General features: G+C 66.0%; 11 protein-coding genes across 11 annotated transcripts; 5 read left to right on the top strand and 6 right to left on the bottom strand.

Moving 5' to 3' along the window:
* Window positions 1-45: 45 nt before the first annotated feature.
* Window positions 46-1,345, top strand: JCM10292_001263 (uncharacterized protein; the record flags this gene model as incomplete). The annotated part of the gene is made up of 6 exons (XM_076648770.1): window positions 46-227; window positions 301-382; window positions 444-757; window positions 822-1,057; window positions 1,119-1,189; window positions 1,247-1,345. The coding sequence occupies 6 exons, from the start codon at window positions 46-48 to the stop codon at window positions 1,343-1,345; spliced, it is 984 nt and encodes a 327-aa protein (XP_076505716.1).
* Window positions 1,346-1,525: 180 nt separating this feature from the next.
* Window positions 1,526-6,144, bottom strand: JCM10292_001262 (uncharacterized protein; the record flags this gene model as incomplete). The annotated part of the gene is made up of 6 exons (XM_076648769.1): window positions 1,526-3,273; window positions 3,353-3,508; window positions 3,585-3,816; window positions 3,882-3,971; window positions 4,080-5,420; window positions 5,524-6,144. The coding sequence occupies 6 exons, from the start codon at window positions 6,142-6,144 to the stop codon at window positions 1,526-1,528; spliced, it is 4,188 nt and encodes a 1,395-aa protein (XP_076505715.1).
* A 628-nt stretch (window positions 6,145-6,772) lies between these two features.
* JCM10292_001261 (uncharacterized protein) lies at window positions 6,773-9,836 on the top strand (the record flags this gene model as incomplete). Its single annotated transcript, XM_076648768.1, has 6 exons — window positions 6,773-7,338; window positions 7,407-7,664; window positions 7,725-7,963; window positions 8,025-8,476; window positions 8,547-9,446; window positions 9,531-9,836. The coding sequence occupies 6 exons, from the start codon at window positions 6,773-6,775 to the stop codon at window positions 9,834-9,836; spliced, it is 2,721 nt and encodes a 906-aa protein (XP_076505714.1).
* Window positions 9,837-10,038: 202 nt separating this feature from the next.
* JCM10292_001260 (uncharacterized protein) lies at window positions 10,039-11,090 on the top strand (the record flags this gene model as incomplete). Its single annotated transcript, XM_076648767.1, has 4 exons — window positions 10,039-10,269; window positions 10,326-10,438; window positions 10,506-10,831; window positions 10,903-11,090. The coding sequence occupies 4 exons, from the start codon at window positions 10,039-10,041 to the stop codon at window positions 11,088-11,090; spliced, it is 858 nt and encodes a 285-aa protein (XP_076505713.1).
* A 301-nt stretch (window positions 11,091-11,391) lies between these two features.
* Window positions 11,392-13,023, bottom strand: JCM10292_001259 (uncharacterized protein; the record flags this gene model as incomplete). The annotated part of the gene is made up of 3 exons (XM_076648766.1): window positions 11,392-12,098; window positions 12,151-12,327; window positions 12,390-13,023. The coding sequence occupies 3 exons, from the start codon at window positions 13,021-13,023 to the stop codon at window positions 11,392-11,394; spliced, it is 1,518 nt and encodes a 505-aa protein (XP_076505712.1).
* Window positions 13,024-13,606: 583 nt separating this feature from the next.
* JCM10292_001258 (uncharacterized protein) lies at window positions 13,607-16,925 on the bottom strand (the record flags this gene model as incomplete). Its single annotated transcript, XM_076648765.1, has 5 exons — window positions 13,607-13,624; window positions 13,687-14,060; window positions 14,118-16,155; window positions 16,212-16,724; window positions 16,782-16,925. 5 exons carry the CDS (start codon window positions 16,923-16,925, stop codon window positions 13,607-13,609), a joined length of 3,087 nt encoding a protein of 1,028 aa, XP_076505711.1.
* A 251-nt stretch (window positions 16,926-17,176) lies between these two features.
* JCM10292_001257 (uncharacterized protein) lies at window positions 17,177-18,417 on the bottom strand (the record flags this gene model as incomplete). The annotated part of the gene is made up of 4 exons (XM_076648764.1): window positions 17,177-17,780; window positions 17,842-17,919; window positions 17,986-18,224; window positions 18,286-18,417. 4 exons carry the CDS (start codon window positions 18,415-18,417, stop codon window positions 17,177-17,179), a joined length of 1,053 nt encoding a protein of 350 aa, XP_076505710.1.
* A 334-nt stretch (window positions 18,418-18,751) lies between these two features.
* On the bottom strand, window positions 18,752-20,263 carry JCM10292_001256 (uncharacterized protein; the record flags this gene model as incomplete). Its single annotated transcript, XM_076648763.1, has 7 exons — window positions 18,752-18,876; window positions 18,943-19,090; window positions 19,149-19,294; window positions 19,355-19,575; window positions 19,635-19,656; window positions 19,737-19,905; window positions 19,985-20,263. 7 exons carry the CDS (start codon window positions 20,261-20,263, stop codon window positions 18,752-18,754), a joined length of 1,110 nt encoding a protein of 369 aa, XP_076505709.1.
* A 1,031-nt stretch (window positions 20,264-21,294) lies between these two features.
* JCM10292_001255 (uncharacterized protein) lies at window positions 21,295-22,669 on the top strand (the record flags this gene model as incomplete). The annotated part of the gene is made up of 3 exons (XM_076648762.1): window positions 21,295-21,385; window positions 21,443-21,912; window positions 22,151-22,669. 3 exons carry the CDS (start codon window positions 21,295-21,297, stop codon window positions 22,667-22,669), a joined length of 1,080 nt encoding a protein of 359 aa, XP_076505708.1.
* Window positions 22,670-23,523: 854 nt separating this feature from the next.
* JCM10292_001254 (uncharacterized protein) lies at window positions 23,524-24,549 on the top strand (the record flags this gene model as incomplete). The annotated part of the gene is made up of 2 exons (XM_076648761.1): window positions 23,524-23,634; window positions 23,692-24,549. The coding sequence occupies 2 exons, from the start codon at window positions 23,524-23,526 to the stop codon at window positions 24,547-24,549; spliced, it is 969 nt and encodes a 322-aa protein (XP_076505707.1).
* A 57-nt stretch (window positions 24,550-24,606) lies between these two features.
* JCM10292_001253 (uncharacterized protein) lies at window positions 24,607-25,373 on the bottom strand (the record flags this gene model as incomplete). Its single annotated transcript, XM_076648760.1, has 3 exons — window positions 24,607-24,859; window positions 24,915-25,168; window positions 25,227-25,373. The coding sequence occupies 3 exons, from the start codon at window positions 25,371-25,373 to the stop codon at window positions 24,607-24,609; spliced, it is 654 nt and encodes a 217-aa protein (XP_076505706.1).
* Between the last annotated feature and the right edge of the window lie 318 nt (window positions 25,374-25,691).

The following is a 25,691-nucleotide window of genomic DNA, read 5'->3' as shown; positions in this document are numbered from 1 at the left end:
CGTCTTCCTCTCGCCATTCCGCTGCTCTCGCTGGATCGGCCTGCGATGACGGCCACGATCCAGCTCGCGACGTCGTCGACCGAGGCGCAGTGGTACTACACGAAGCAGGAGCTTGCGCGAGCGCCGTCGGTCGGCGAGGATGCGGACGGGACGCAGCTGGCGCGGGAGCGCAGGCAGCGGCAGGAGGCGGTCCGGATGCTGTGGAGGCTGCGAGACTACTGCGAGACGTGCGTCTGCGCCTCTCTCCAGCCCGCTCTGCGCTGTGCTGACCGCGGACGAGTCCTCATCGCTCGCGAGCAGAACCACCGTGCCCGTGTCGGCGGCAGCCACATTCGTGCACCGCTTCTACATGCGAGAGAGCTTTCAGCAGTGGGACGCTCGGGTGCGTCACCGCTCCCGCTTCCTACGGTTGCAGTCGAGCTGACCTCGTCCGACTCTGGCAGATCCTCGCGACCGCCGCCTTCTTCCTCGCGTCCAAGTCGGAGGAGGAGCCCAGAGGCATCAAGAACATCGTCGCGGGCTTCTTGTTCATCCGCAACCGCCACGTCAAGTTCGACTCGCAGTCGCCCGAGTTCCGCGACGCGCGCATGCAGATCCTCGCCGCCGAAGAGGCGCTCCTGCGCGTGCTCTGCTTCGACCTGACGCTGCGGCATCCGCACGTCTTCCTGATCAGGGTTTGCGAGCAGGCGTGGACGGGCGATGAGGCCGAGACGGGAACGACCGTCGCCAGGGCCGCTTGGCTCTTCCTTCACGACTCGTACGTCCCTGCTGCCCCTTTTCGATCCTCACACGCCAAGCTGAGCATTGAATGAATCTCCCAGCCTCGCCGCCCCGCTCTGCCTCCTCTACACCCCTCCAGTCCTCGCCGCCGCTTCCCTCGTCCTCGCCTGCGCCCAGCTCGACACGCCTCTGCCCGCCGCGCCGCTGCCTCTGAGCGAGCAGCGAGCGCTGCACGACTTCAAAGTGCAGGAGGCCGAAGAGGGCGAGGAGATGCCGGTGTTTGCGCCCAAGGTCGGGTGGCTCGACCTGCTAGGCGTCAAGGCGGAGGACGTCGAAGGTCAGCTCAACCCCGAACTCTGGTGCGGTGGCTGAGGCTGACTGTTTTTGTCCTTGCGCAGCTGCGGCGCGCGACATGCTCGACGGATACAAGCTTGCGGTGGATCCCTTCGTGGTTGAGGAGAGTCAGAAGGTGCGCGACATCGCTTGCACCGACCCCTCTTTCCCTGCTAACCGTACATTTGTACAGTACCTGGCCGTCAAGGTTGATGCGGTCTTGTCGAAGCTCGCGGCGGCCGAGTCGGCGGAACCACCGGCAGTGAGCGGCGACGCGATGAAGCTGGATTGAGGCGCTTTCTCCCCTTCTGTCTTCTAGACGTACTCCTGTTGTTGCTACCACTACTCGATTCTCCTCACTGTGCAAGACCGCAGAGAAAAGAGATCGCAAGCAGATAACTCTTGGCATCTAGCAGATCGTACGACATCCGTGTGCGATGGAAGACATCCTGGAAACCCGTACAACACCCTCTCAAGCAGACACACCGTCCGCCACAATAACATCGGCACCCTCTGCGCCGTTTGGCAGCGCATTGGTGCCGTTCGGCGCAGTAGACGCAGCGTACAGCTCCGGCGAGATGCGGTCCTCAACAACGCCGTTCGCAACCTCGTCGTCCTCGTCGATTTCGCCGCCCAGGGATGACTGCAGCTTGAGTGCACGACTCGCAGCCTGCGACGCGCGGCGCGAGGGCAAGCGGCGCGACGACGACGGCGTCTCCGTCTCACCATCCTCGCTTTCATGTGCTGGTGCGGAGCGCTGCCTCGTCTCGCGCAGCGGACGCGTGGACGAGCGCGTCGGCGCGGCTGCGGCTGCCGAGCGGCGAGACGAGGTGCGCGTGCCGACGAGCGCGGGCCGACTGCGGTACGAGCGTCGCCCGCCGTCCGAGTAGCGGTCCTCATCGTCGTCGTCGTCGTCGTCGGACGAGGTCGACGTTGTGCGACGGTCCTCGAACGGGTCGTCTCCGTCCTCGTCTTCGCGCACGTCGTCTTCCTCGTCCGCTTCGACGTCTGCCTCGTCGCCATGCAGCGAGGGCGAGGGCTCGGACCCCTGCATCTCGACGTCGCCGGTCTGCTGCACCTGACCGCCTTCGCCCGGCATAGCGTCCGCCTGGCCTTTGGCGCCGACGCCGTGCTCGCCCTGCGGCAAGCCTATCGTGCCATCGACCGCCGTGCTGCCAACGTCCACGCCGAGGCCGAAACCGCGCGTGACGAGGAACGGGCTCCACTTGAGGCGGTCAGGCCGGAGTCGGATCCACTCCTTCTTCGTCTCAAAGTGGCGCGCGAGGTACGCATCGACCTGTGCGCGGTCCGGGTGGATCTTGTACGACGTCGGGACGACAAGCTTCTTCGGCGACGAGGCGTGCTTGTCGGCGCCTGCACCACCCGCATTCGCACGCTCGGCCTGCGCCGCCGCGCGCTGCTTCCTCGCCGTCCACTGGTTTCCAGCCCACGGCCGCTTGCGCTCAGGAGGCGGCCTCGCGCCGCCGCCGTCGCCGCCGCCAGACGCAGCGAGCTCGCGCTCGCGCTGCGCCTTGATCTCGCGCGTGCTGAGGATCGGCGGGGGCGCCGGAAGACCGGCAGCGATGAGAGCCTCGCGCTCGGCGCGCAGGCGCTGCAGCGTGTACTGGTTGCCCCGGAACGGGTGGCCAATGGATGGTGCGGGCGAGGCGATGGAGCCGCGGGGCGTGAGAAGCTGCGAGGTCGAGGGGTGCGACTGCGATTGCGGACCGGGATGCTGCGGGTCGGGCGCGGAAGTGGTGGGAGGAAGCGCGGCGTCCGGCTGCGAGTCGGACGGCCCGCTCGTGCCGGGCGAGGGAGCGGGCGTGTATCCGGGCAAGACTGCAGGAAAGTTGGGTAGTGATGCGACGGGCGGCGCAGCGAGTTCGGGCGAGACGGCAGGAAGGGCGGGGGAGGCGGGCGAATCACTCGTCGACGCGGACGAGGGTACAGCCGGGCCGTTCGTCTGACTAGCCGGTTCCGACGACGTGCCGTTCTCAACGGGCGCGGCATCGCCGCCCGCGGTCGTCGAACCGCCAAACTCGGGGCTGGGAGGCTTCATCGCCGCCGCGTCGGGCGCCGGCACGTCTGTCTGGATGGGCGGAAGTGCGCTCAGGCTTGGCGGGACCGGCACAGCCTGCTTCGACAGGTCGGTGATGAAGCCGCGCTCGTGCAGGATGAAGTAGATGTCGTCGCGGGTCATCGACGTCGCCTTGCTGATGTCTGTGGAGGGCGAACGACGGGGTCAGCGGCTTCACTCCCGCCAGGCACGGTCCGAGGCGAGCACAACACGCCAACACACCTTCGAAGCGGATGTCCTTCCCCTCATCGGCAGGAAGCGAGGCGAAGTACTGGAAGAGCGTGAGCGTCCAGTAGTTGCGGTACGAGAGGAGGCCAAGGTCGGATAGCGGTCGTTCAGGCGTGCCGACGCGGCCTTCCTTCTTCGACAGGAGATAGCCTGTGCATGCCAGCATCAATGAGCTACCGCGTCGGAATTTCACGCGCGGAAACGAGAGTGAACCGGCTGGACGCACTGAAGTCGATGAGCAGGTTGCCCCACCCCTTTCGCTGCCGGACGGGCAGCGTCATGATGCAGCTGACATTGTTGGTCGGCGAGCGCTTCTCCTTGCTGAAGTAGCCGACAAACTTGGCGCCCTGCGGCGAGGCCTCTGTCGCGACGTAGAACAGGAACGGCTCGACGTCGTAGTAGAGCGTCTTGTGGTCGAGAAATTGCTTGGCGAGGAGGCACAGGTTCTGGCAGTAGATCTGCATGCCAGTCGAGGTGTTAGCAAGGTCTCTACATACGGACAATGCGTACAAAGCAGACTGACCTTGCTCTTGCGACCATCGACCTCGAATACAGAGACCTTGCCGTCGCGGTAGATCTCGTCGCCGGGCGGATGCCGCATCTTGCACTTGAGCTGCGACAAAGGTCCAGACGAGTCAGCCCTCGGCACGTTCGATGATCCCGCCGCACCGCCGCTGTGGCCCCGAGCAGCATTCCACGCGCGAGGGCAGGCCCGACTCACGCGATGGCGCTCGCTCTCGAACGCGCTCTTCATGTACTTGAGGCACCACTCGCACACCCACAGTCTCCCATCCGGCACGCGCGTGTACTCGTCGGGGAACGGCGCCTGGTACCACGTCTTGAGCTCAAACTCGCCGATGCGCAGGTGCGTGATGGGCCGGATCGGGAGCCCGCCGCCGCTGCTCTTCGACTGCGCGAGGTGCGCCGGGATCGACGGCGTCGCCGTGCCCGAGCGCGAGGCGAGCGCCGTGCCCGGCCCGGAGAGCGCCAGCGAGGGCGTCGCCGCGCCCCTCGCACCCCTCCCCTCCGCCGTCGCCTCATCCCCACCCGCGCCCGCGCCCGCCGCGCGGTTGCTCGAGTCCTGCAGCGCGGCGCGGAGCAACTCGCGCTGCTCAAACTCGGCTTTCGCGCGCCTCCACCGCTCGCGGTCCGCCTCGCCGGGGATCCGCCCCGTCCCGTCGGCCTCGCGCGCAGTGAGGTACCCGCCATACGGGTCCCAGTCGTCGTCGGCCGCATCGGCGGCACCAGCAGCAGCGAGGTCCTCGTCGTCGGAGAAGACGGGGCGAGGCGCGAGCCACGGGCGATACGACGATCCTCCGGCCGCGGGGCTGTCGCTCCGCGCCCCGCCCCCGCCAGCAGCAGCAGAAACGCGCTGCTTCTTCGCGGGCGGCGGGCGACCCGCGCGCGGCGGCCCCTGTCCCTGCGGCGGCGCGGGGAGGATCCCGCCCGCGAGCTGGACCGCGCCTGCGCCTCCTCCTCCTCCTCCTCGTGCGAAGTCACCCGGGTAGCCCGGCGGCGGCGCGCCGAGCTTGAAGGTGAGCTTGGGCACCTTGATGCGCGGGTGGAGCGAGTTGGGCCCCTGTGCCTGTGCGGCCGCGGTCGACCCGACGGGGAGGGGCAGGAGCCGCTGTGCCGTCTCGTCCGCACTGTCGGCGCCCTCATCGTCGTCCTCCTCTGCGTCGCCGCCGAACGAGACGCTCGCGCGCCCCTTGCCCTTGCGGTCAGACGCTGTGGCAGAGAGCGCACTGCTGCGCCTGCGCGCGAGCGGCGCGCCGCCGTCGCCCTCGATCGACGCGCTGCGGAGGCTCCTCGCGCTGCTGCGGCGCTCGTGGTCCCCCGCCGCCGCGGTGGCGGTCGCGGGGGTGCTGACGAGGCCGACGGGGCGGGCCTGCTTGCGCTCGCGCTTGCCCGCGTGCGCGGGGAGGACGGACGACGCGGCGAACTCGGACTGGGCGACGCAGGTCGGGCAGGTCCACTTGCCGCGCGGGATGGTCGAGAGCGGGGGGTCGAGACACTGGCGGTGCCAGCCGCGGTCGCACGAGTCGCAGAAGAGGATGTCGTCCTGCGCGTGAGCGTCCGCCCCATGTCAGTGCACCGGCTCGACCTCGCGACGAGCGCAGAGGGGAAAAGACGCAGAGAGAGGGAGGGAGCGCGCGCGCACGCACATCGTCGCCCTTTTCATCGCACACCTCGCAGCGCTTGCACTCCTGGCAGAGCCACGCGTAGGCCTTTACCTTTTTCACCATGCCCCAGTCGTCCCACTCGAGGCAGGTCGGGTGGCCCGAGCTCCCGCACTCGTAGCACGACACCATGTCCTCGCGCCGGCCGTGGCGGTTCAGCGTCGCGTCGCCGCCGCAGAAGGCGCACGAGGGGTCGGCGGGCGAGTAGGCCGGGAGGAAGGCGACGCCGCCGGGGCCGACGCGGCGCGGGGTCGTCGACGATTTGGGGTTGGCGCGCGACGTCGGCGTCGTCGTCGTCACGCCGAGGTGCGCGACCGACGGCGGGGCTTGGGCAGCGGCGGCGGCAGAGGTCGAGGCGGCGGGAGGAGGTGGAGTGGTCGCAGCGGTGCGAGCGCGGGCAGACGCTTCGGTGCTCGAGCTTGCTACTTCACTCGGTGTTGGTGCGGCCGCATTCGCATCTGTCTGCGCAGTCTGCGGTGTGCCGGAAGAAGCAAGAGCGAATGGGCCCGCAAGTTCGGCGGCGGCAGCCGCTGCGTCTGCGTCGTGCGCTTGTGCCGGTGCGCTGTCCTTGTCAGACGCAGACTGCGCGTCGGACGGGCGCGCCATGCGAGGCGGGAGCGGGAGAGAAGGGGGCGGATCCGAGGTGGAGGTGGGGAGGAGGGCGATGAGGGGCGAGGGACGCGTTTCGCGGGCTGCTGTCTGCACGAGCGAGTGTGTCAGGGGTCTCCGGGCTGAGTGAGCGGTCGAGCGAGGACGCACGCGGTGTGTGGGCGGGGCAAACACGGCGAGTCGAGGGGGAGGCGGAGGGGGAGAGTGCCAGCTGGGGCGGGTCGGGGACGGAGGTCAGGGTCCAACAGGTGGTCTGCACTCGGGAGATCAGCCCTCGGACGGGCCGCTGGCGGTGGTCGAGGCGCGGGGAGGGCGCGTCGAGGCGGAGCGAGGGCAAACACGCGAGGTGCGGTCGAGGGTGGCAGCGCGCGGGCAGCTACGCGGGGAGTACGAGTGGCTCTGCAGTGCACTCCACTCTGCGCTCGCTGTGCCCCGCTGCTCGGTTGACGAGACGAGCGCGTCCAGTCTCGCGCTCAGTCGCGTCTCTCTTGTCTCTGGTTCCCTCCCTTCCCTCTGCTCGCGCTTCAGGGACAGTGAGAGCGAGGACTGGCTACTCGAGAGCAGACACACACTCGCTTGCACGCTTCCACCCGCTCCCCGCCGCGTGTCCGCCCCTTCCCGCGCCATGCTGCGCCTCGCGTCGTACGGCGCAGCAGCCACTACCGCGCACGGCCACCCAAAGAGCCCCCAGAAACCCGCACTCGCCCCGCCCACAGAGGCCTTCCCGCCCCCGCCCGCCCACAAGCCCAGCGACGTCCTCCTGAACCGCGCACACGAGGTCAAGCGCATCGCAAAGGGCACCGCCGCCTTCTTCCAGGGCGTCGCAGAGGCCCACAACTCGCACGCCCTCGTCCTCCGCAAGCTCAGCAACCCCTCCTCGACCCCGGTCCCGACCCCCTTTGCCGAGGCCGCCCTCTTCCTCCCGCTCCCGCCCGACTCTCCCGCCGACCCCGCCGCGCCCACCGACTCGGCAAAGTCCCTCGGCGGCACCGGCACAGAGGGCTGGGCCCAGATCCTCGCAGACGCCAAAGAGACCAACGCCCGCACCGCAGACGCCCATGCCGCCCTCGCAAAGTCCATCACCAAGGACGTCGTCGGGCCCCTCTCCCGCGTCCGCATCGACCTCAAGGCCAGCATCACCCAGATGGAGCGCGAGGTCGCAAAGGCCGTCGACGCCGTCCAGCGCGAGCGGTCCGTCTCTCCCTCTGTCTCCGAGCTTCCCTCTCGCTGTCGCACTCACGCACACTCTCTCTCCGCAGCGACACGGCCGCGCCGCTCCTCTCGCGCCTCTCGACCTCGCTCACGCAGTCGAGCCTCCCGCTCTCGGCGCCCTCGCTCCACCCGCCCGACGACCCCGTCCTCCTGCGCGCCCAGGTCGAGGCCCAGCTCCGCGTCCAGGTCCTGCGCGAAAACGACCTCCTCGCCGTCGTAAAGGGCTGGACCGAAAAGATGGAGACTCGCGAGAGAGATGTCTTTGCCGAGATCAAGCGCTGCTGGGCTGCGTGGGAGCAGGCGAAGTGCGTCCATCCCTTTCCCGCCGCTCAGTCTGGTCCGATGCTGACGCCCGCGTCCCGCAGCTCGGCCATGCTCCTCGGCAACCAGCAGCTGTCCATGTTCCTCTCGGCGACGGTCGACTCGGTCCCGCCCGAAGCCGAGTGGGCCCATTTCGTAAAGCTGAACCACGTCCTCGCGTCGTCCGTGCCCGAAAAGACGCTCGACGACGTCGTGTGGGACGGAAAGGGCGACCCGCTCACGAGCGTCATTCTCGAGGGGTTGCTCGAGCGCCAGACGAGCTTCCTCAAGAGCTGGAAGCCTGGTGCGTTGCCGGGTCGAACTCACCTTGATCGCGCGCTGATGAGTTGCGACGCGCCGTACAGCCTACTTCATCCTAACCCCGTCGGGCCACCTGCACATCTACGGCCCGCCTCCCGCGTCCGCCCTCCCTCCCGCCGCCGGCTCGACCGAGTCGGACGACCCGGCCTCCTCCTCTTCCCCTTCTACTCCGGAGGACCGCGCTTCGCTCTCGTCGAATTCGGCCTACCCGCCGCTGAGCGCGCCGGCGCAGCACCTCCTCCTGCACTCTTCGCCGCACCTCTCGCTCAACCTCGCGCTGTGCACGCTCGGGCCCATGCCGACCCCCGCTCCGGCCAGCGCTGCGGCGGCCGAGAACGGCAAGAAGAAGCCCTCGCCGCTCGATGCAGTGTTTACGCTCGTCGAGAGCGTGGGCAAGGGCGGGAAGGGCGAGGGGAGCGGGACGAAGCATGTGCTGAGGTGCAAGGGAGAGAAGGGGTGGGAGGAGATGGGCACGTGGGTTGCTGCGATTGGCAAGGTGCGCTTCCGTTGCCTTCCTCTCGCGTGTGTTCGAGGCCTGATCATGGTCCGGGTGCGATGCTCGCCAGTTCTGCGCGACCCCGACCGCCCCACCTCCGCCCTCGCCTCCGACGCCCACGCCCTCGACGTTTGCCGCCGCGTCTGCGCACGACGGCACGGCCGACGCGCGCCCCCTGCCCGCAGGCTTCGCCCCTCCCGGCCACTCGCCCGACCCCTCTTCGTCCTCCTCCTCTTCCCTCCCCGCCGCACCGCGCGAACCCGCAACGGACCGCCGCCCTCCTCCGCCCTTGCCGCCTCCATCTTTCGCGCCTGCGCTCCCCGCGCGCGGACTCGGCGTTGTGGGCGAGTCGCCCGCGCTGCCCTCGCTCCCGACCTCGCCCCTCTCGGACGCGTCGTCCTCCACCGCACCGCCGCCGCCGCCTCCGCTCCCGCCGCGCGACTCTGTGCACTCGTTCTCGAGCTTGGACGAGGACGGCGACGGGGACACGACGCGCAACTCGGTGCTCGTGATCGAGGACGACGACGCCGAGGGCGACGCGTACCTCTCGCGCGCGATGAGCGGCCTCGGCGTCGTCGGGGCCGGGCTCGCGCGCGAGCAAGACGACGACGGCAGTGACGAGAGCGACGGGGGCGATCTGGGCAGGTCGCTCAGCTCGGGGTCGCTCAGTCGAAAGGCGCAGCAGCAGCAGCAGCAGGGGAGCGTGCGCAGCCTGGCGGCCGCGTGGGAGAAGAACGCCAGCAGTGGGCCTGCTGCGCCGCCGAGGGACGAGCAGGGCAAGTCGCCTGTCGTGCCGGACGAGGACGACGACGACGACGCAGAGGGGAGGGACAAGGACGAGGGAGACGAGGACGAGCAGAAGCGGGACGAGGCGGACGAGGGTGCCCAGGCGGCGCCGGCGCCCAAGGGCAAGAAGGGCAAGAAGAAGCGGAAGAGCAAGGGAGGAGCTGCGGCAGCGGCGGCGAACAAGGTGCGTCCACTCACTCAACGCTCTTTCGTCGCTTCCGCTTGACCACGAAGAGGCTGACGAATGGCCGTTCATGATGTGACGCAGCCGACCGAGCGCCCGCTCCCGCTCCCCTCTGTCGACCCCGAGCACGCCGACCTCGGCCTGCCGTCGCCGCACTCGCCCTCGTTCAACCCGACGCCGGCGTCGCTCCACTCGCCGTCGTCCGAGCGCGCGCAGGACGACGACCCGCGCACGGACGGCGACCTTGCGGGGATGGCGAGCCCGCCGCCGATGGTGCTCGAGGAGGTCGAGGAGGCGCCGAGCCCCAGGGCGGGGGAGGATGACGAGGACAAGCGCAAGGACGAGGAGAAGGAGAAGGAGGACGAGGCGCAGCCGGGAGAGGCGAAGTGAGGCGTCTTCTATCGGGGTCTGTTTCCGCTTCGTCCAGGGTTTTCGTTCAGCGCATCAGGTTGTTGAGCGCAATGTCAGGCTGTATCGCTCAGGCGGGAGAGGTGGTCTGTCGCGACAATCACGCGCATCTCGCCTCTTCGCTACGGTCCCCTCTCTCGCTCTCTCGCACCTCCCCTCGCTCGATCGGAGACTCGGAGCCGAGATGCACCGCTTCTGGGACTCGGTCTACGCGCACCTGCACCAGCTCGTGCTCGACGCGCTCGCACCGGACCACGCTGCGCTCCTCGTCCCGCTCCTCGCGCTCTCGCGCCACTTCCGCGCCCTCGCCGCGCGGCGCCTCGTCAAAGAGTACAGTGGCGCGAGGTTCGTGCGCTGGGACCCCATCAGCGAGGTGCACGACCGTCCGGTCATCGAGGGAGGCGAGTGGATCAAGGTGCGTCACTTTCACCTCGCTTTGCTCGCAAGCCTGCTCAAGTAATCGCACGGCAGGTCGTCGTCTCGAGTCGAAGCCCGTACGACAGCTTTGAATCGGATGATCCGCGGGCGCGTCTCGGCGAGGAGAGTGAAGAGGGTGCGGCCGACCGTTTCGTCCCCCTCGTTCTGTACGCTAGATTGTACTATCGTGTTCCTGATTGTTTTTGATCGACTGACGAGCGCGGCTTCACACAGCGAGGCGTTTGACCCGGTCACGCTCGTCTGCACCTTCAAGCCTGCGATGAAGACTCGTCTCCACACCGACATCATCTGCGACGACAGTCCCGAGCGCATCGCCGCGCCCGACATCATCCGTGGCATCGATGCCATCCCTTCCGGCTGGTACCGCGCTGCGAGGTCGAGCGACAAGAAAAAGGAGGTCATGCACGGCCTCGTGCTCGCGTACGCGCCCGAGTACTTCGCCGAGCCGACGACGGTCGGGGCCTTCGACTTCCCGCCCGGCAAGGACGTGTCCAAGAAGGTCGTCCGCGAGCAGCTCCACTGGGTCAACTGGCGCGTCTGTACGTTCGACAGGCCGCACTTCCCGGAGCGCTCTTGCACGCTGACCGCCTGACTCCCCTCCCGTTCGTAGCGTACAAAATCTCTCGCGACGACTATGCCTACGAAATCATGCACGAGATGGACGAGCTGCTGGGCCGCGCCGACGAGTTTGGTGATCTCGGCATGACCTTCGTGCCCGCCTTCTGCGTGTTCGACAAAGCCGAGATCCCGCTTGTCGACCTCTTCAAGCCGCCGCAGCTGTCGAAGAAGGCGCCCTAGGACTTCTCGCGCTGAGCGGCAGTGCGTCCCGTTTGCGCGGGAGGAGACGGGCAGCAGTGCATGTTACGCGTTGGAAAAGCAGGGAAGGTTTCGAGGTAGCGGCTTGTAGCAGACTCGCACGGCTTTGAATCTCTCCTCGAGCATCTTGGTGACCTGGTCCCAAGGGTGCAAGACGCACTCAGCTCGCGGTAAAGGCCGCGAAGTACAACTTGGGAAGGTCGCAACAAACAGCTCTCGCTTGTATTGACGCTGTGCAAAGCGACGGCTTAATCATGCATGCCTTCGGGGAGCGCACATCGCTCTACGCCTCGATCATCCGCACGACGGTCCTCGCGGCCTCCAGTCCGCGCCTCAGCCACGCGAGCTGCATCCCCTCGACGCGGTGCCGCTTCTGCAACAGCTCGAGAAAGCCGTCCAGCGCGTGTTCGCCGATGAGCAGCAGGTCCACGAGCGAGTCGAGAGAGTCGATGCCGGCGACGACGAGCGTAGAAACGGTCGAGGCGAAGTCACGTCCTGGCGACGAGGTGGCGAGAAAGGCAAGAAGCGGCAGGTGGAAGGACGGCGAACGAGGGCGGCGCGAGTTGGAAACAGGAAGGCATGGTGGAGGTGGGGCTGGAAGTCCTGCCGGAACGGCGAGCGGTGAAGGCGAGTACGGCGAGTGTGGCTGACAGGCGGGAGGCGCGAGCGATGGCGGAAGTGGAGAAGCTGACACGTAGTGCTGCGGGTACGGCTGCGCGTACTGTGCCAGGATGGGGAAAGGCGGGTAGGCTGGCGACGAGTGCTGCTCGACCTTGATGCGCTTCGGGCCATGTGCGGCGAGCGGGTCGAAGGCCGGCGATGCCGCCTCGCGCTTTGGCGCTGATTGTTTTTGCGCTGAAGATTCCGGCCTAAGCAGTGGTCGGCCAAGCAGCTTGACGTGCGGGAAGCGGTCGGGCCCGAGCAACTCGTCCCAGTTCGTGCTGACGAGCTCCTTCTGCGAGACAACATGTCCTTGGACTGCGACGAGGACTGTTGAACGAGTTATGAGTAATCTGAATATCGCGCGGTGTTGGTTGCGCACGATTGTGATCGGTGTTGCGGTCCCTTCGCAGTTGCGACAGATAGTTGGTGACCTGCGTTGCGCTGCGGACATGGCCGGTCTGGCGGCGAATGTACTCGCAGATCATGTCGTTGCGCTGCATCGAGACACCACGAACCGAGTAGCGCGTCTTGCCGAGGTTCGGGAGGAGCTGCATCGCTGCGCGAAAAAGGGTAAGCGTTCATTCGAGGTCGTTCAGCCGACGAGATAGGCGGACTCACCCCTCACGAGCGCCTCGTGCACTTCGGTGAACCAGACCCTCTTCTTACCGCCCTTACGCGTCTTCTCCTCCCCGCTGTCCGACTCGTCGAGCCCGTCAGCCGCGTACACCGACCCGGACGCGGCACTTGCGGTTTCTTCGTACTTCCAGCGGTCGCCGACCTGCTGCTCGGTGTACTCGTATTCATAGGCGTCGTGTATGCCGCTCGAAGAGATAGGACGGACGACGAGAAGAGCAGCAGGAGCGGAAGCGGTCGAGTCGGGCCGGTGCGCAGCTAGTTCGGCGCTTGTCTTCGGGGGATCCTCAAGGGACTCGAGCTTGGGCTGCGTCGCAGCGTGGGAGCCAAGAATCTCGGGAAAGGGAGGGAAGTTAGGAACGGCTGGAATGTGCTCATCAGCTGGAGGAGGACGAGGAGGCGGCGTCGGCTCCTTCGAAGGTGCTGGGCCGATTGGGCGGGACTCGTCCTCAGTCTGGGGCACTGCGTGCTCGTCGCTCGCATCCTCGGCTGTCAGTGTCGCAGATGCCGCGTCGACGAGCTGCTCGAGCGCGGTCGGCTCGAGCGCCCTCAGAGGCGCCGACGCAGCAAGAGACTCGTCGACAGGCTCTGCCTTGACCTGCGAGAGCTCGAAAGACATGGCAGCAGATCGGCAGGGTCCGGTATCGGAGACGAGGGGACCGGCCGGTGAGCAGAACGGAAACAAGAGGCGCGTGCGCTCGAGTGGGCGACTTCGTCCGAGCACGCTGAGTGCGCCCGGGAAGCTCACTCACGTCAAAGAACGCCACGAGCAAACGAGACCTCACAACAGAAGGCATGAACCCGGGAACAAGTGAGCGAAGAGTCTCTCGTTGGTCTCTTGTGCCACGACGAAGCACACGACTCCTCATGACCTATACAGACCCGCAGCCTCCAGTGCTCTTGTCCATACGATCCGCACACTCTGTTTGACCCTCTCGACCCAGACCTGCAGCGCGCGCAGCAGATCGCGCGCAGACTCCACGGCGACGGCGGACGCGGAAGCGGGCGGCGAGGCGTCGGGACGGCAGTCAAGCGCGTCCGAGTCGAGCGAGGCGGAGACGAGGGTGTCGAGAGGTGTCGAACGAGGGGAAGCGGCAGGCGAGGCAGCAAGAGAGGAGTCCTGCGAAGATACAATGGCTGGAGCGAGATAGGTGGTTGCGTGATGGTGCCGTTCCGTGATAGTGCTGGTGCTGGTGCGGGTGCTAGTGCGAGTCGAGGTACTGGTGACAACAACAGTCGAAGTCGATACATGCGAGACGGTACGCGTTGCCGTTGTGGTGACGGTGAGAGGCGTGCGGAGGAGCGAAGTTGGGAGCTGGCCGTTCGGACCGGTAGGGCTGCCATGTACCGCCGTCAAGTCGCGCAAAGTAGGCTCGCGGGGAGCAGGCGGAGAGAGGCGAGACAGGCGCGAGTCGTAAGCGGCACCGCCCAGGATGGCGATGATGATGAGGAGCGGTGTACCCCAGATTAGGAGGACGGCGATCCACCAGTTGCGGCGCGACTGCTCTATCCAGGGTAACTGCTCTGCTGGTCGGGCGAAGTGGGCATCCAGCGCCAGCCGACGGCGAGCGGGAGCATTGAAGGCGAAAAAGAGGGTCGAGCTGTCGTCGCCGCCCCGGAGGTCGAAGTCGTGATTGCACACATCGAGCTTGAAGCCTGCACAGTTGAATCGTCAGGCCGTGCTGCATCGTAGTGAGGGCGGAAAATGCGCACCTTGCGGGGTCGCGAGCGCGACTTCAACCTTCGCAACCTCCGCCTCGAGCCCGACAAATTCCGCTCCGAGCGCGAGTGCACCGCCGCGCTTCTCCTCAGGAAACAGCGAGCGCGTTAGCGCCAGCTCGCTCGCGCTCTCGACCTCGTCGCTGATGTCGGAAATCTCGCGCCCATCCGCATCCCACGCGCGCGCAGGGCCGGGCATTTCTCCAGGAGGAGCGGGTGCGGCAGGCCATACGAGCGCGCCGGTGTAGGCGTGCGAGAAGACGTAGCGGTAGTGCACGCGCCATGACTGCGTGGACGCAGAGGAGGAGGTTGTTGGCGGAATGGGCGTAATCTCGATGCGAAGATGCGAGAGCGAGGTGGTGCGGTGTTTGTCGCTGGGCGGTGTCGGCGCCGCAGCAAGTGTAGCGAGGTGAGGAGATGGTGGCGGGAAGTGAGGCGGCGTCGGATCAGCCGGTTGGGCCGTCCCTCGTGCGGTCGAAACGCGCGAGAGCGGTGGCGCTGACTCGAACATGAGCATTCGCGTGTCGTCCTCCTCATCGGCAAGTACGCCCACCTCGCTGTCGCTCTCGTCGTTCACGATCGAGTCCAGCTTGATCTCGATCTCTGCGACGGCTGGGGCCGGATCGTCCGAGCGGCGTGAAGCGGCCCATCGTGCACGACCGCCGTGCGCGGGGAGCGGTGATGGCGGGACTGAGCCCTTACCTGCATTTTTTTCGGGCTGAAACTCGGCCAGCGCATTTAGCAGCTCGACTTGGGCCTGTTGGCCCGGCGGTGCGACGGCAATAACGGAGACGAGGGACTCTTCCGCAAGTGCAGCGGCAAGGGAGAAGGCCGGCAGCGAGAGACGCGTCGTCACGGTGTTGGTCGAGGATGAGAGCGACGAGGCGGGGAAGGCGAGACATAGACGGAATGAGAAGGACGGGCGGCCGGTGGCGACCGAAGCGGACGTGGCGAAGGACTGCAGCGCGTCCGAGAGGTCGAGCTGGACGCGCACACGCATTTTCGCACACTGAGCTCTCGGGGGCTTAGTGAGCGGCGCGTCCTCCTGCTGAAGGTCCCGCTGCTCTTCGAGGTGCGACACTTCAAAGCTCATGTCCATGGCGCTCGCCTCGGGGTCGAATGGCGCCGGGACCTTCATCAAGCTCGTCTCCTTGACACCCTTGCCGCGTGCGCCCGCGCCGACGTCCCGCCCGGGAGACTGGCCCTTCTCGGCGATGAAGCTCGTGTCGAGGACGGGCGGCGCTGGCGGCGCCGTGTCGAAGAGCGAGGTGAAGCTGGGCGGGCGGGCCTCGCTCGAGCGCGAGGCACGACTGACGCGACGGCGTGTGGTGCTGGGTGTCGGCGTGCTCGGGTATCGGCGGGAGACGCTCGTTGCGCTCGACGTCGAGGTCGAGAGGATCGAGTCCGAGTCGGAAGTCTTGCTCGTTGTGGGCGACTGGCGAGAGCTGGCGATTGGGAAAGAGCGGAGGGGCACGGTTGACGCAGCGGAGAGTGAGAGATCGCTGGCGGCAGTCGTCCGATGCGACAGCGATGGTGGAGCGGCGACAGCACCCTCGACTCGCACGATCTCCCAACTGAGCACGGGGGTGTCGTTGTCACCCTCACATGAGAGCACCTCGAACGGCGCATTGTCGGAGATGGCCGTGCAGATGTCGAGGTCGATCCACTGCTTGTCCCGCAAGCCAGCGTGCTCGAATTCGCCTGCCACCCGCACGTCCGCTTCGCTCTGGCCTTCAACATGTACTCGCCACGCCGTCTCAATTGAAGCCTGATGGAACACGAGGGAATGCGATTCCGTCGGGAGGAGCTGCGGCGTCCAGCGCAGAGCGATCGAGGGGGAGGAGGGGAACGAGCCATTGATCTGGGTTGCTGAGGCCGAGCTAGAGGAGGCGCAAGTGATGGGAATAGAAGCAGCGTTGCTGAGGGAAGGGCGGACCGAGAGATCCCAGTTGGCGGAAGAGGTGGGCGGTTCGGGCGAGGGAAGGGTGAAGGAGAGGGTGTTGCGAAGGCAGAGGGGCGTGGGGAGGCGAACCTGCGGGAGGTGCGGGTCAACAATACCGCCTCTTACACATAACGGGCGTTACATACCGAATTTGCGAATCGAGGCAGCTTCAGCGCGCCAAAGCCAACTTCGACCTCGAGCACGACGAGGTACTCTGCGCTGGGCGTCGAGGTCCCGAGCACGGGCGAGCCTCTCGCGGCCTTTGGCGTGTCCAACGCATCGCCGCCGGTGCGCGCGGCGTCCTCCTCGCGTCCCTCGGCGTTTACGCAGAGCGCAACCTCGTCTCCCTGCTGGACGACCTCAACATCCGGCACCCTCTGCTTCTCGAGTCCTCCTTCCGCTTCGACTCCATTCAGGCGTAAGAGAAGGTCGGAAGCTGCCGAGCTGCGCCGTCTCCTCGCAGCACCGGCACGCTGGCGGACCGTGCCCTCTCCGTCGTGCAGCCCTGCAAGGCCCAACTTCCTTGCCGCTTCGATCGCTGACAAGGGCGCGCCGGTAGAGAGTGGTAGCACGTGTACCGAGCTGTTGGACAGGTGGGAGAGCGGGAGGAGCGAGACGAGGTGATGCGACGGAGGTGCAGACGAGGTGGGGAGGACGACCTGCAGGTAGACGATGGTGAGCCGTACAAGTCTGAGCAGGTTCACGAGTGAGCGTACCTTGCAGTACAGGGTCGCTTGCACGCCCTCCCCATGCGCGTGTGCGTCCACCAAGAGCTGGCGGACGAGGCGGCGCGAAGAAGCAGACGGCGTCGAGCCGCCGTCGCTGCCGACGCTGAGCGCAGGAGAGAGCGGTCGAGCCATGCACGAGTTGCTTTGGCCAGCCTCAGCAGCTCGGGCGAGCGCGGGGGTTCAGGACGAGGACGGGTTCAGGTTCACATGCATGTCGAAGCCGATGAGAACGTTAATTACGACTGTCTCTGCAAGACGAGCGGTATCATCCGTGCAGAGCTCGATGAAATAGAACGAGAAGCTGTGCAGATGCGAACGACGACCGAGAAGGCTACTCCAACTCCCTTCATCTCCCTTCCGCGTACTCTCCCTCGTCTGATCATCTACATCGCCGCCCCGACGCTCTTGCCCTCCTTGTCCTTCTCGCCCTCGAGAGGCGCCTCGACCGCGTCTCCCTCTTGCATGTCGAGCACAAACACCTGGTCCTCCCTCCTCGGCGTTCCCGGCTCGCTCCCGTACACGCCTCCCTCGCGGCCATACGCGCCGTACACGCCGCTGCCCCTCGCGCCGCCCGTCCCGCTCGTGAGCGTGCTCTGCACGTCCCAGTCGAGCGCGCCCATGCGCGGCGCCGAGAGCGCGTCCGACCCGTTGCGAGCGTGCGACCACCCGGACGCAGAGTGCGACAGCGCGTGCGGGAGGACGGGCGACACCGAGTCGTCGCGCTTCATGCGCCGCTCGAGCTCGGCGCACTCTTCGCCCTCGAGCGTGCGCGGCGCGAGCGCGTTCGGGTCGCGCTTGCCGCCCTTGCCCGAGCGTGCGGCGCGCTTGACGGTCGCGGCGCGGTTGACGGGCCGGCCCGCGTAGCGCTCCCAGTCGACCGCGAGGAACGACTTGGTCAGGATGGGGAAGGGTGACGAGCGGCGGATCGAGAAGTAGAGTGTCGAAAGGAGGAGCGAGGTGAAGGCGAGGCAGAGGAACAGGAAGCAGCTGCACGCGGACATTGTGGGTCAGTGCGGACCAACACGACGAGCGCGTGCCAGAGACGTACATCCAGGTAAGCGCAAAGACGGCGAGGAGCATGCGGCAGATGGCGTAGCCACCGCAATGATCAATTAGGCCAGGTGTCCTGCGATGAAAGGTCGAGCGTCAGCCCCTGCCATCCGCCGCGACCGCAAGGTAGATGTAGACCCACTCGGCATGCAGCGTCGACACAGAGATGAGCGTGAGGACGCCCGTCCCAGCGAGCGCAATCAGCTCTGCGGCGATGCTGCGCGAGAACTTTGCGACCTTGTCGCGCGTGCCGCCGACCTTGGCCTCTTCTGCGCCGGGAAGACGGATCGAGTAGGGCCGCGAGTAAAGGAACCAGAGAGGGAAGAAGGCGCAGAGGAACGAGGCGGCGACGATAGACGGGACGACATGCTGGAACGAGACCTGCGAGGCGCCGTCAAGGTCAGTCCGTCTGGCTCGGTTCGTTGATGGACGGTGAACGCACCGTCAGGGCGAGCTGGTACGCCAGGAGCACGATGGACGCGACAAAGTCGAAGACGCCGGCGATGAGGACGAGGGTGAGGCACGTCTGCCGGATCTTGGGGAGGTGGGCCAGGAGGGCGACGAGCGGGGCCATCTTGCGCTACGTGTATTCGAGAGGATACCTCGGTGGCTGGTGTGCCTCGACCAGAGTGCTCGCGAGGGTGTGGCGAACGCAGGAGGCGAGGCGGACGACGAGGAGGGAGCGGGATGCGCGAGTCGGGGGAGGGCTGCCGTGTTGGCGACTAGGGGTCAAGCGAGCGAGTGTGTGGATCAACGGCACGGCAGAACCTTCCAGGCAGCGGTAGAGAGCGGGTACAAGGCGAGGCGAGCGATGTTTGCTTGCCGACGTTCGCTCGTCCCGTCGAGACGCGAACCAGACGCGTCTCCCTTCACCGAGCAGCAAGGTCGTCTGATTGCCACGCCGAGCCCTACTGCGCTACTATGCGGACCAGCCGCACTTCGCCCTCCCCTTCCCATCCCTCGGCGCCGACAAGTCCGCTCTGATCCCCCGGGACCTGCAAGTCGACTGCGTTGACCTGCAGCTGGCGAGCCCCTGTTCGCGTGAACGGCGGGTTAGCCTCGTTGTGGAGTCTCTAATCTGCGTGGGACAGTAGCGCACGGCACTCGTGGAGGAACAGCTCCCACGTCGACTCGTTGCGGATCGTGCCCGCAATGAGCGCTTCAGGCGCAGTCTCGCGCCCTTGCCGCGGTTGTAGCAGCCACGCAAGGGTGGATGCGAGATGTGCAGTCAGTGACGGGTCGTAGACCTGCAAGAGCACGTTGTCAGCTTGTGCGGAAGAGGCAAAGTCCGGACCAGAGACGCGCGATGTCGGCGCCGAGGATCAAGTCGGGCTCGCCGCCGCCCTCAAAGGCCTCGTCTCGCCACTGCTGTAGCTCTACAGCGTTGGCCACTGAGTCTGATGCCAGCTCCCAATCTAGCTTGACACATTTTGCGAGGTTTTCGAGATTGTCTGTAGTGCGCTTAGTTCAGCTCAAGCCGTTCCGATTAACAGCGAAATCAGGACACATACTGGTTCGGACGTTTCCCTGCAGCGTCTCGAGCACCTTCTCGTCTACGTCCGTCGCGACAAATCGTCTTCGCACATCATCGCCGTTCTGCCCTTGTTGCGCAAGTCGCGCGGCGACGAGCGTCAGCAGCCCGACGCCGGCGCCGAGCTCGAGGATGCGGCGAGCGCGGAATACGGGGGCGGGAGAGGCAATCAGGTGGTTTGAGAGGGCGATGCAGGCTTGCCTGGGTGTGCGCGGAACGATGAGCAAAGTGCGGCAGGAATTAGAGCGTGCGAGACAGACCAGGTCCGCAAGCCGGTGGTGCCTGCAAAGCGTAAGCGCAACGCGAGACGCGTCAACGTCAGTCTCGCTGCGCTTGCACGACCGGGCGGAAGGACGTCGCACCTCCGCTGATCAGCCTGCCCTCCTCCCTAGTCCGGATGCTCTGCCACTGGTCCGGCTCTGCGGCAAGGTCGCCCCAGCAGTAGACACGGGTCGAAGTGCCCGGCGCGCCTGCCGAAGAGCCGGACGAGAGCAAGTCGACCATGGCTTCCAGGATGTCGGGATGAACTTCCTGTGCGGCGGAAATGCGTGGTAACAGCGTTAGCATAGCGAGTCGTATGCGCTGTCACGCGACTTGACTATATACGCACCTCGTCGTCAACTTCGACGTCTCCCTGAGCACTTCGCTCGCTGAAGCCCTGCTCGATGCCCTTGGTGACCCTCCTCCAGAACAGCCTCTTCCAGTCGTGCGCGCCTCGCTCATCGCCAAGCGTCTGGTCGTGCCCTAGCAGGCGGTCGACGAGGAACTGCTGCGTTGCGGGGAGCGAGAGAGTCGAGGGCGCGGGGAAGGGGGGAGAGGGGAGGAGTGCGGGCGACGAGGGCGAGAGGGCGGCGTAGTGGCGCTGCAGGAGGGCGAGCTGGCGGTCCATTGAGCGGCTCGAGCTCTCTCGCCGCGATTTGCAGCTGGTGCCAGCGAGCGAGAGCCTTCGTCGACTTCATCGCTTTCTCACCTTCCACGCTCTGCTGCTGCCTTGCCCACGGACTAGGCTAGCCGGGACTGCGCCACCTGCGTTGTATTCGCTTGTCCGCACTCGTACGGGCTTGCGACTGCCTTGCGTCCTGCTCTGTCGCTTTTCTGTCTGGACTGTGCTTGTCCGCCTCATCGTCGAGGTAAACACTCCGACCGACAGCGACGCGGAACACGGCACATTCTCTATCAGATCACCCATAGCCGTATACCGTGAAGTTTGTGCGTTTCCACGGGCCTCGCCTCCACTCGAATGATTCCGCAAGACTCATCCTGCTTCTGCTCTCCCGAGAATTGTGGATGGCGAGCTGACGAGCAACCAAGCCTCTGCGAGACTCTGTCAGATGCGATGCTCTGCTCCGCACCAGGCAAATCAAGAGACGTGTAACAAGTGTGCGGCTGGAATGAAGCCGCTACCTCGCTGCTGTACAAACTCGTATTTGCTTCCTCGGCTGGCTTGTCTCCTACCAAGCGTCGGAGTCTCTCCTTCCTCACTCAACAGAATACGTGTTTCTCACCACCGAAAGCTCAGACGCGTCGACCAAAGGCGTTGCCCTTCTCCAGGCGGTATACCCTCCCCTCGCGAACTCGCAAAGTCACTGGCTTTTCGAAAGCGACTTGATTCCCAACTTGCGGGCCTTCGTGCCTTCTCAGTCTCTTCGCAAGGGTACGCAGCGAGAAAGCTCGAGTTCTTGGCGCTCCTGCGGGTCGAGCCGAGAGCAAGAGGTCAGAGCGACACAACGACTTTCGCTTGTCTCACGCGTAGTTCTTGTGACGAGTAGTCTTTGCGGTACTGTGTGGTCGCCTCAGTTCGTTCGCGGTGGGACAAGATCAAGGGGTCGCCTTCACTGACTCCGCGGACGTTCCGCCCGCGTCGCTCTCCTTCTGCCCATCTCCTCGTCCTCGCTTTTCCGGGGCTTACAGGGCAGAACTATGGCTACAGACGTGGTCTCTGTGCTCCCGCGCGTCGGCGACGTCTTTCCTTCGCTCAGCCACTTCAAGATCGCCGTCCACGCGGCAGCGCGTGCGTCAGGAGCTGTAGTTGGGTCGAGACTTGCGCTGACCGGGCCGCCTCGCCCAGTCGAGCTCGGGATCGATTTGTGCATCCTGCACGGCAACAGCCAGAAGGCGCTGCTCCATTGCCGCCTCTTCACCGGTTCGACTTTCGTCAAACTCGGCGAGGGAACTCGTTGCGAGTTCAGCATCGCCGCCGACCGCCTTCAACTCGACAGCGACGAGGTCAAAGTGATTTCAAGGACCCTTGAGCACAGCTGCGACGCGACGCTGCGAGCGAAGAGGCGCGAGATCGCGGCGGAGTACACGCGGGAGAAGCTCAAAGCGGTCCGGACAGAAGCCGGAGCGATGGCGCCCTTGCCGACCATTGAGGACAACAACTCGTCCGAGAGCTGGCCGTCATCAGCCGACTCGACTGAGAATGAGGACGACGACGAACTTCGTCACCAGCCAGCTTCCTCGTCGCAGAGCGCGCAAAAGAAGAGCTCGTTCCCGCCGGCCAAAGAGCTCAAGACTTCTGCAAACAAGCTTCTGGAGGTGCGGCGCTCGGCCCTTCACGTCTGCAGAATGGCGCCCTCACATTGATGAACGGTCGCGGCGCGGTCCCGTCTGCTTTCCGCCATGCAGCCAGCTCTTCCCCTCGGCGAGGTCCCTCCTTACCACTCTAGTGGCTCATGCGCTCTCCGACGGATACCTCCTGATGCGGAAGAGCAGCTGGAAGGAGACATCAAACTTCAAGCTCATTTGCAGTCGCGCGCACCATCGGTACCAACAGAAGTGCGGCGTCTGGATCGAGGCCAGCGCCGACGAGGAGGGCAGATGGTCAGTCGATAGCAGCTTTCTCGATCACAACCACAAAAGCGTAGTCGACCCCGTCAAGCCCGATTTCTACGCCGACAATTCGCGTTCGCGCGACAAGCGGCAACCCGCCCCGTCGCCGGTGCGCCCCAACAAGCGTCTCAAGCTGTTGAACGAGCCGACACCGCCTCCACACTCGGCTGCATGCCTTCCGCTTCCAATCCTCACCACCCTTGCCGTGCCTCTCGCCCCGCTCGACCTCTCCGCCTTCCTTCACGCGCTCTTCCAACTCGACGGCCCCTCGGACGACCTCGACTTTCTCGCCCTCGTGCTCAACTCGCACGGCATCGCGTCCGTCTCGGACCTCGCCCTCTACCTGCAGCTCGAGGTGAGCTCGCTCGGCGCGCTCGTCGAGGAAGTGCAGGTCAGGAGCGGTTCGGAGGCGGCGCAGGGTCTTGCGCAGCTGGCGAGGGAGCTCAAACGTGGTGCGAGGTAGCGTGGTGCGCATGAGTGCTGTGCAACGCAGGACAAGCGGCTTTTCTGGCTTGACCTTCTCAACCTCACTTGAGGCAACGCCAGTCGGGAGGTACTTGCAATGAGCGTAGAGACGAGATGGTAGCTGCAAACGTGGAATTCTTATCTCTCATCAAGAGGCCCGCAAGAGCGGTCCGATGCCGTCGCGAGGACTTTGTCTCTCGCCCGCTTGCTCTCGCTGCGCTGGCAAACTCGCTCATCTCGCCCCAGCCACCTCCGGAGATGGCCGAACCCAGCCCTGAGAGTACCACAGCTGCAGCGCAAGCGTCGCCCACCCCGCCACGGCGACGACAAACCTTCCCGGTCGTCGCGACCATCTTTCCGGCGAGCGGCGACTTCTCAAGCGCCTGCTTCCGCGCGGCTGGTCCGTCTGGCGCGAAGGCAATCAAGACAGTACTGATCAGGTTGATCACTGCAGCGCACACGTCAGACCGCCTCGTCGCCACCACGCTGCCCAGCGGCTCAACCCTCGTCTCCTGCCCTCACCGCCCATCCGCCGCCGCGTCCCACCCGCCTTGCTCCTTTCGACTGCTCGCTTCACCTGTGCACAACAATGCCCCCCGCGTGCGCGTCGTCGAGGCGTGCACGACGCACTCGTGCTAGGGGCGAGGGGCAATGAGCGAGGAGCGAAAGACGGGCGACGAGCGAGGCGACGCGTCACCTGAGGCAAAAGTCGACGAGGCGCATGGGGCGGTGTCGGCCAAGCGCGGAGGGACAAGCCTGAGCGGGAACGAGCGGCCGCGGAAGACGGTCAGGCGCGTCCAGCCGGCGGAGTGCGCGCGAGGCGCAGCAAAGCGGACAAGTGCTGCAGACGGGATGGTCCGCGAGATTGGGCAGCCAAGTGCGGTTGAGGAGAGTGACGAGTCGGTCGATTGGCACCTTGCACAAGCCGGCGAGCTGTTGCCGGACGTCAAGCGGCTCGCATCGGTACGTCGTCTTCTTCATCAGTCCCTCCGAGCGACGTTGACGGCGTCATCCGCACAGTCGGGCTGTGTGCTTCTCCCGGGACCGTCAGAGCCGCATACTACGCTGCGCGAGCTCCTCGTTTGCCTGTATGCCTCGGCAGCGCAGCGCAGCATCATCGTCGAGCGCGCCGACGACGCGGACGACCTCCATTGCCAGCGCCAAGGGTCGGCAGAGGTCGACACATCATTCCGTCTCGAGATCACCCGAGGCGACGATGGCGCATGGCGAGTCCGCCGGACTGCCGCGCACTCGGATCCGCGTCCCCAGGCGTCCGGCGTAGCGCAGCAGCTCAAGCCCGCAGAAGTCGCACCGGCCAGCCCGACATCGCTCACCGTCAAGACTGGTCCGACCAAGCGCAAGCGGGCCGCGTGCGAGATCATCGATTTGACGACTTCGCCGCCGCCGTCGTCCTGCCTCAACGCTTCTTCACACGCCGCACCCGTCCCGCGGCGTCCGTCGCCATCGCCGCTCCTTGTCCGGCTCCGCCTTCCTTCGACCTGCTCCCTCACTACCTCTCCGCCAAGCTCGACGATCGCGCGTCGCGGATCAACCTCCTCGTCCGCAGACCCGCTCGCGGCGCCCTTCCGCGCGCAGCTCATCGCGGTCCTCGTCATGCTCGTCCCGTTCCTCCCCATTCAGCAACACCTCGATGCGGCCGAGGCGCTCGTCAGGGCGGGCGTGTCCTCGCATAGCGAGCTCGCGGCGTTGTGCTGCCTGAGCTGGTCGGCGCGGGACGAGTTGGTCGCGACGCTCGTCGAGGAGGATGCGAGGGCGAAGTTGATGAGCGAGGAGGCGGCACAGGGGATGAGGCGGTCGCTAAGGCGCATCTTGGATACGCTCGGGCGAGCGAAGGACGAGGCGGCCCAAACGGAATGAGGATGTCACTCTCAAGCGCTGCGTAGGAAACGGTGCGATAGTCTCGGAATGCACACGCTACCTCTTGTCCCCCGTTGCCGATCGCTCGCCGTCCTCTCCGATCGTGAAGCGCCGGTCTGCCTCGTCGGCAACAGCTCGTCCTGCTCTTCCTCCTGGTCCGGGAAGGCGCACGCTTCTGTGCGGCGCGTAGATGGCCCAATCGATCGCGTTGAAAGGCTGACGGAAGACCGATACGTGCGGCGCGCGGTGGCGATGATAGAGAGAGGCGAGGAGCAAGGTTGCGAAGAGGAGGGAGAGGAACAGGAAAGAGCTGCGGGACACAGCGCATCAGCGGGCGCTGCTGGACAGTCAACGAAAGTCCTCACATCCAGGCGAGCGATACACAACCCTGTAGAAGCGAGCAGACGATGAAGCGGCCGCAGAAGGAGAGGAGTCCGGGCGTCGCGGCGTGAAGGCGAGAGACGCAGGCGAGGGTAAAGAGGGCGAGTCCGGCGAGCAGCGCAAGCTCGACCTGTACGGACGCGAGTAGGCGGCGCGTTTTGCCTGCATCGGGCTTGACGGGTGCGAGTAGGAAGCCGCAGACGAGGATAGTGAGGGTCGCGCAGGAGAACAGAGCCGGCTGCGCGGTCATTCGAGTGAGCAGAGGCTGTCACTCGGCTGCTAGCGCTCTCACGTACTACGGGCTTGTTGTAGCCGGTCGTCCAGCGAAGCTGATACGCGAGGAGGGACAGCGCGAGGAGGGCATCGAGGAGAGCGGCGACGACGACGAGGGCGTAAAGGCCCTGGCGGAGCCTTGGCAGGTAGCTCGTATTACTCAGGCGCATTCTGAGCGAGCACAGCGCAGCACAAGCCGCGTATGACCAGCACGACCCATGGCAAGTTGCGCCAACTGATGAGACCGCGGCGACGAGGCTCGAGCGGGCGCAGAGGAGCGTGCGCGGCCGAGCCTGGACCTTTCTTCCCCGCGATAGCTCAGAACGAGCCACACAGAGCTGTGCAAGCAGTGCACGCGTGCGAGCTACGCCCGCGCCGGCCGCAGCCGCGTCTCCCCGTCGCGGGATCCCGGCGGCTATTCCGGAGGTTGACTCTCCGTTCGAGGCTATTCCAGGCTCTCATTGCTGCGCTCTCTGTCCCGACTCTGC

Source organism: Rhodotorula paludigena (assembly GCF_050403205.1).
Source record: "Rhodotorula paludigena JCM10292 DNA, Rt_paludigena_JCM10292v1_ctg18, whole genome shotgun sequence".
NCBI classification, from domain to species: domain Eukaryota; kingdom Fungi; phylum Basidiomycota; class Microbotryomycetes; order Sporidiobolales; family Sporidiobolaceae; genus Rhodotorula; species Rhodotorula paludigena.
Note: the sequence above shows the minus strand (reverse complement) of the source record. Positions and strands in the feature narration are given on the sequence as shown.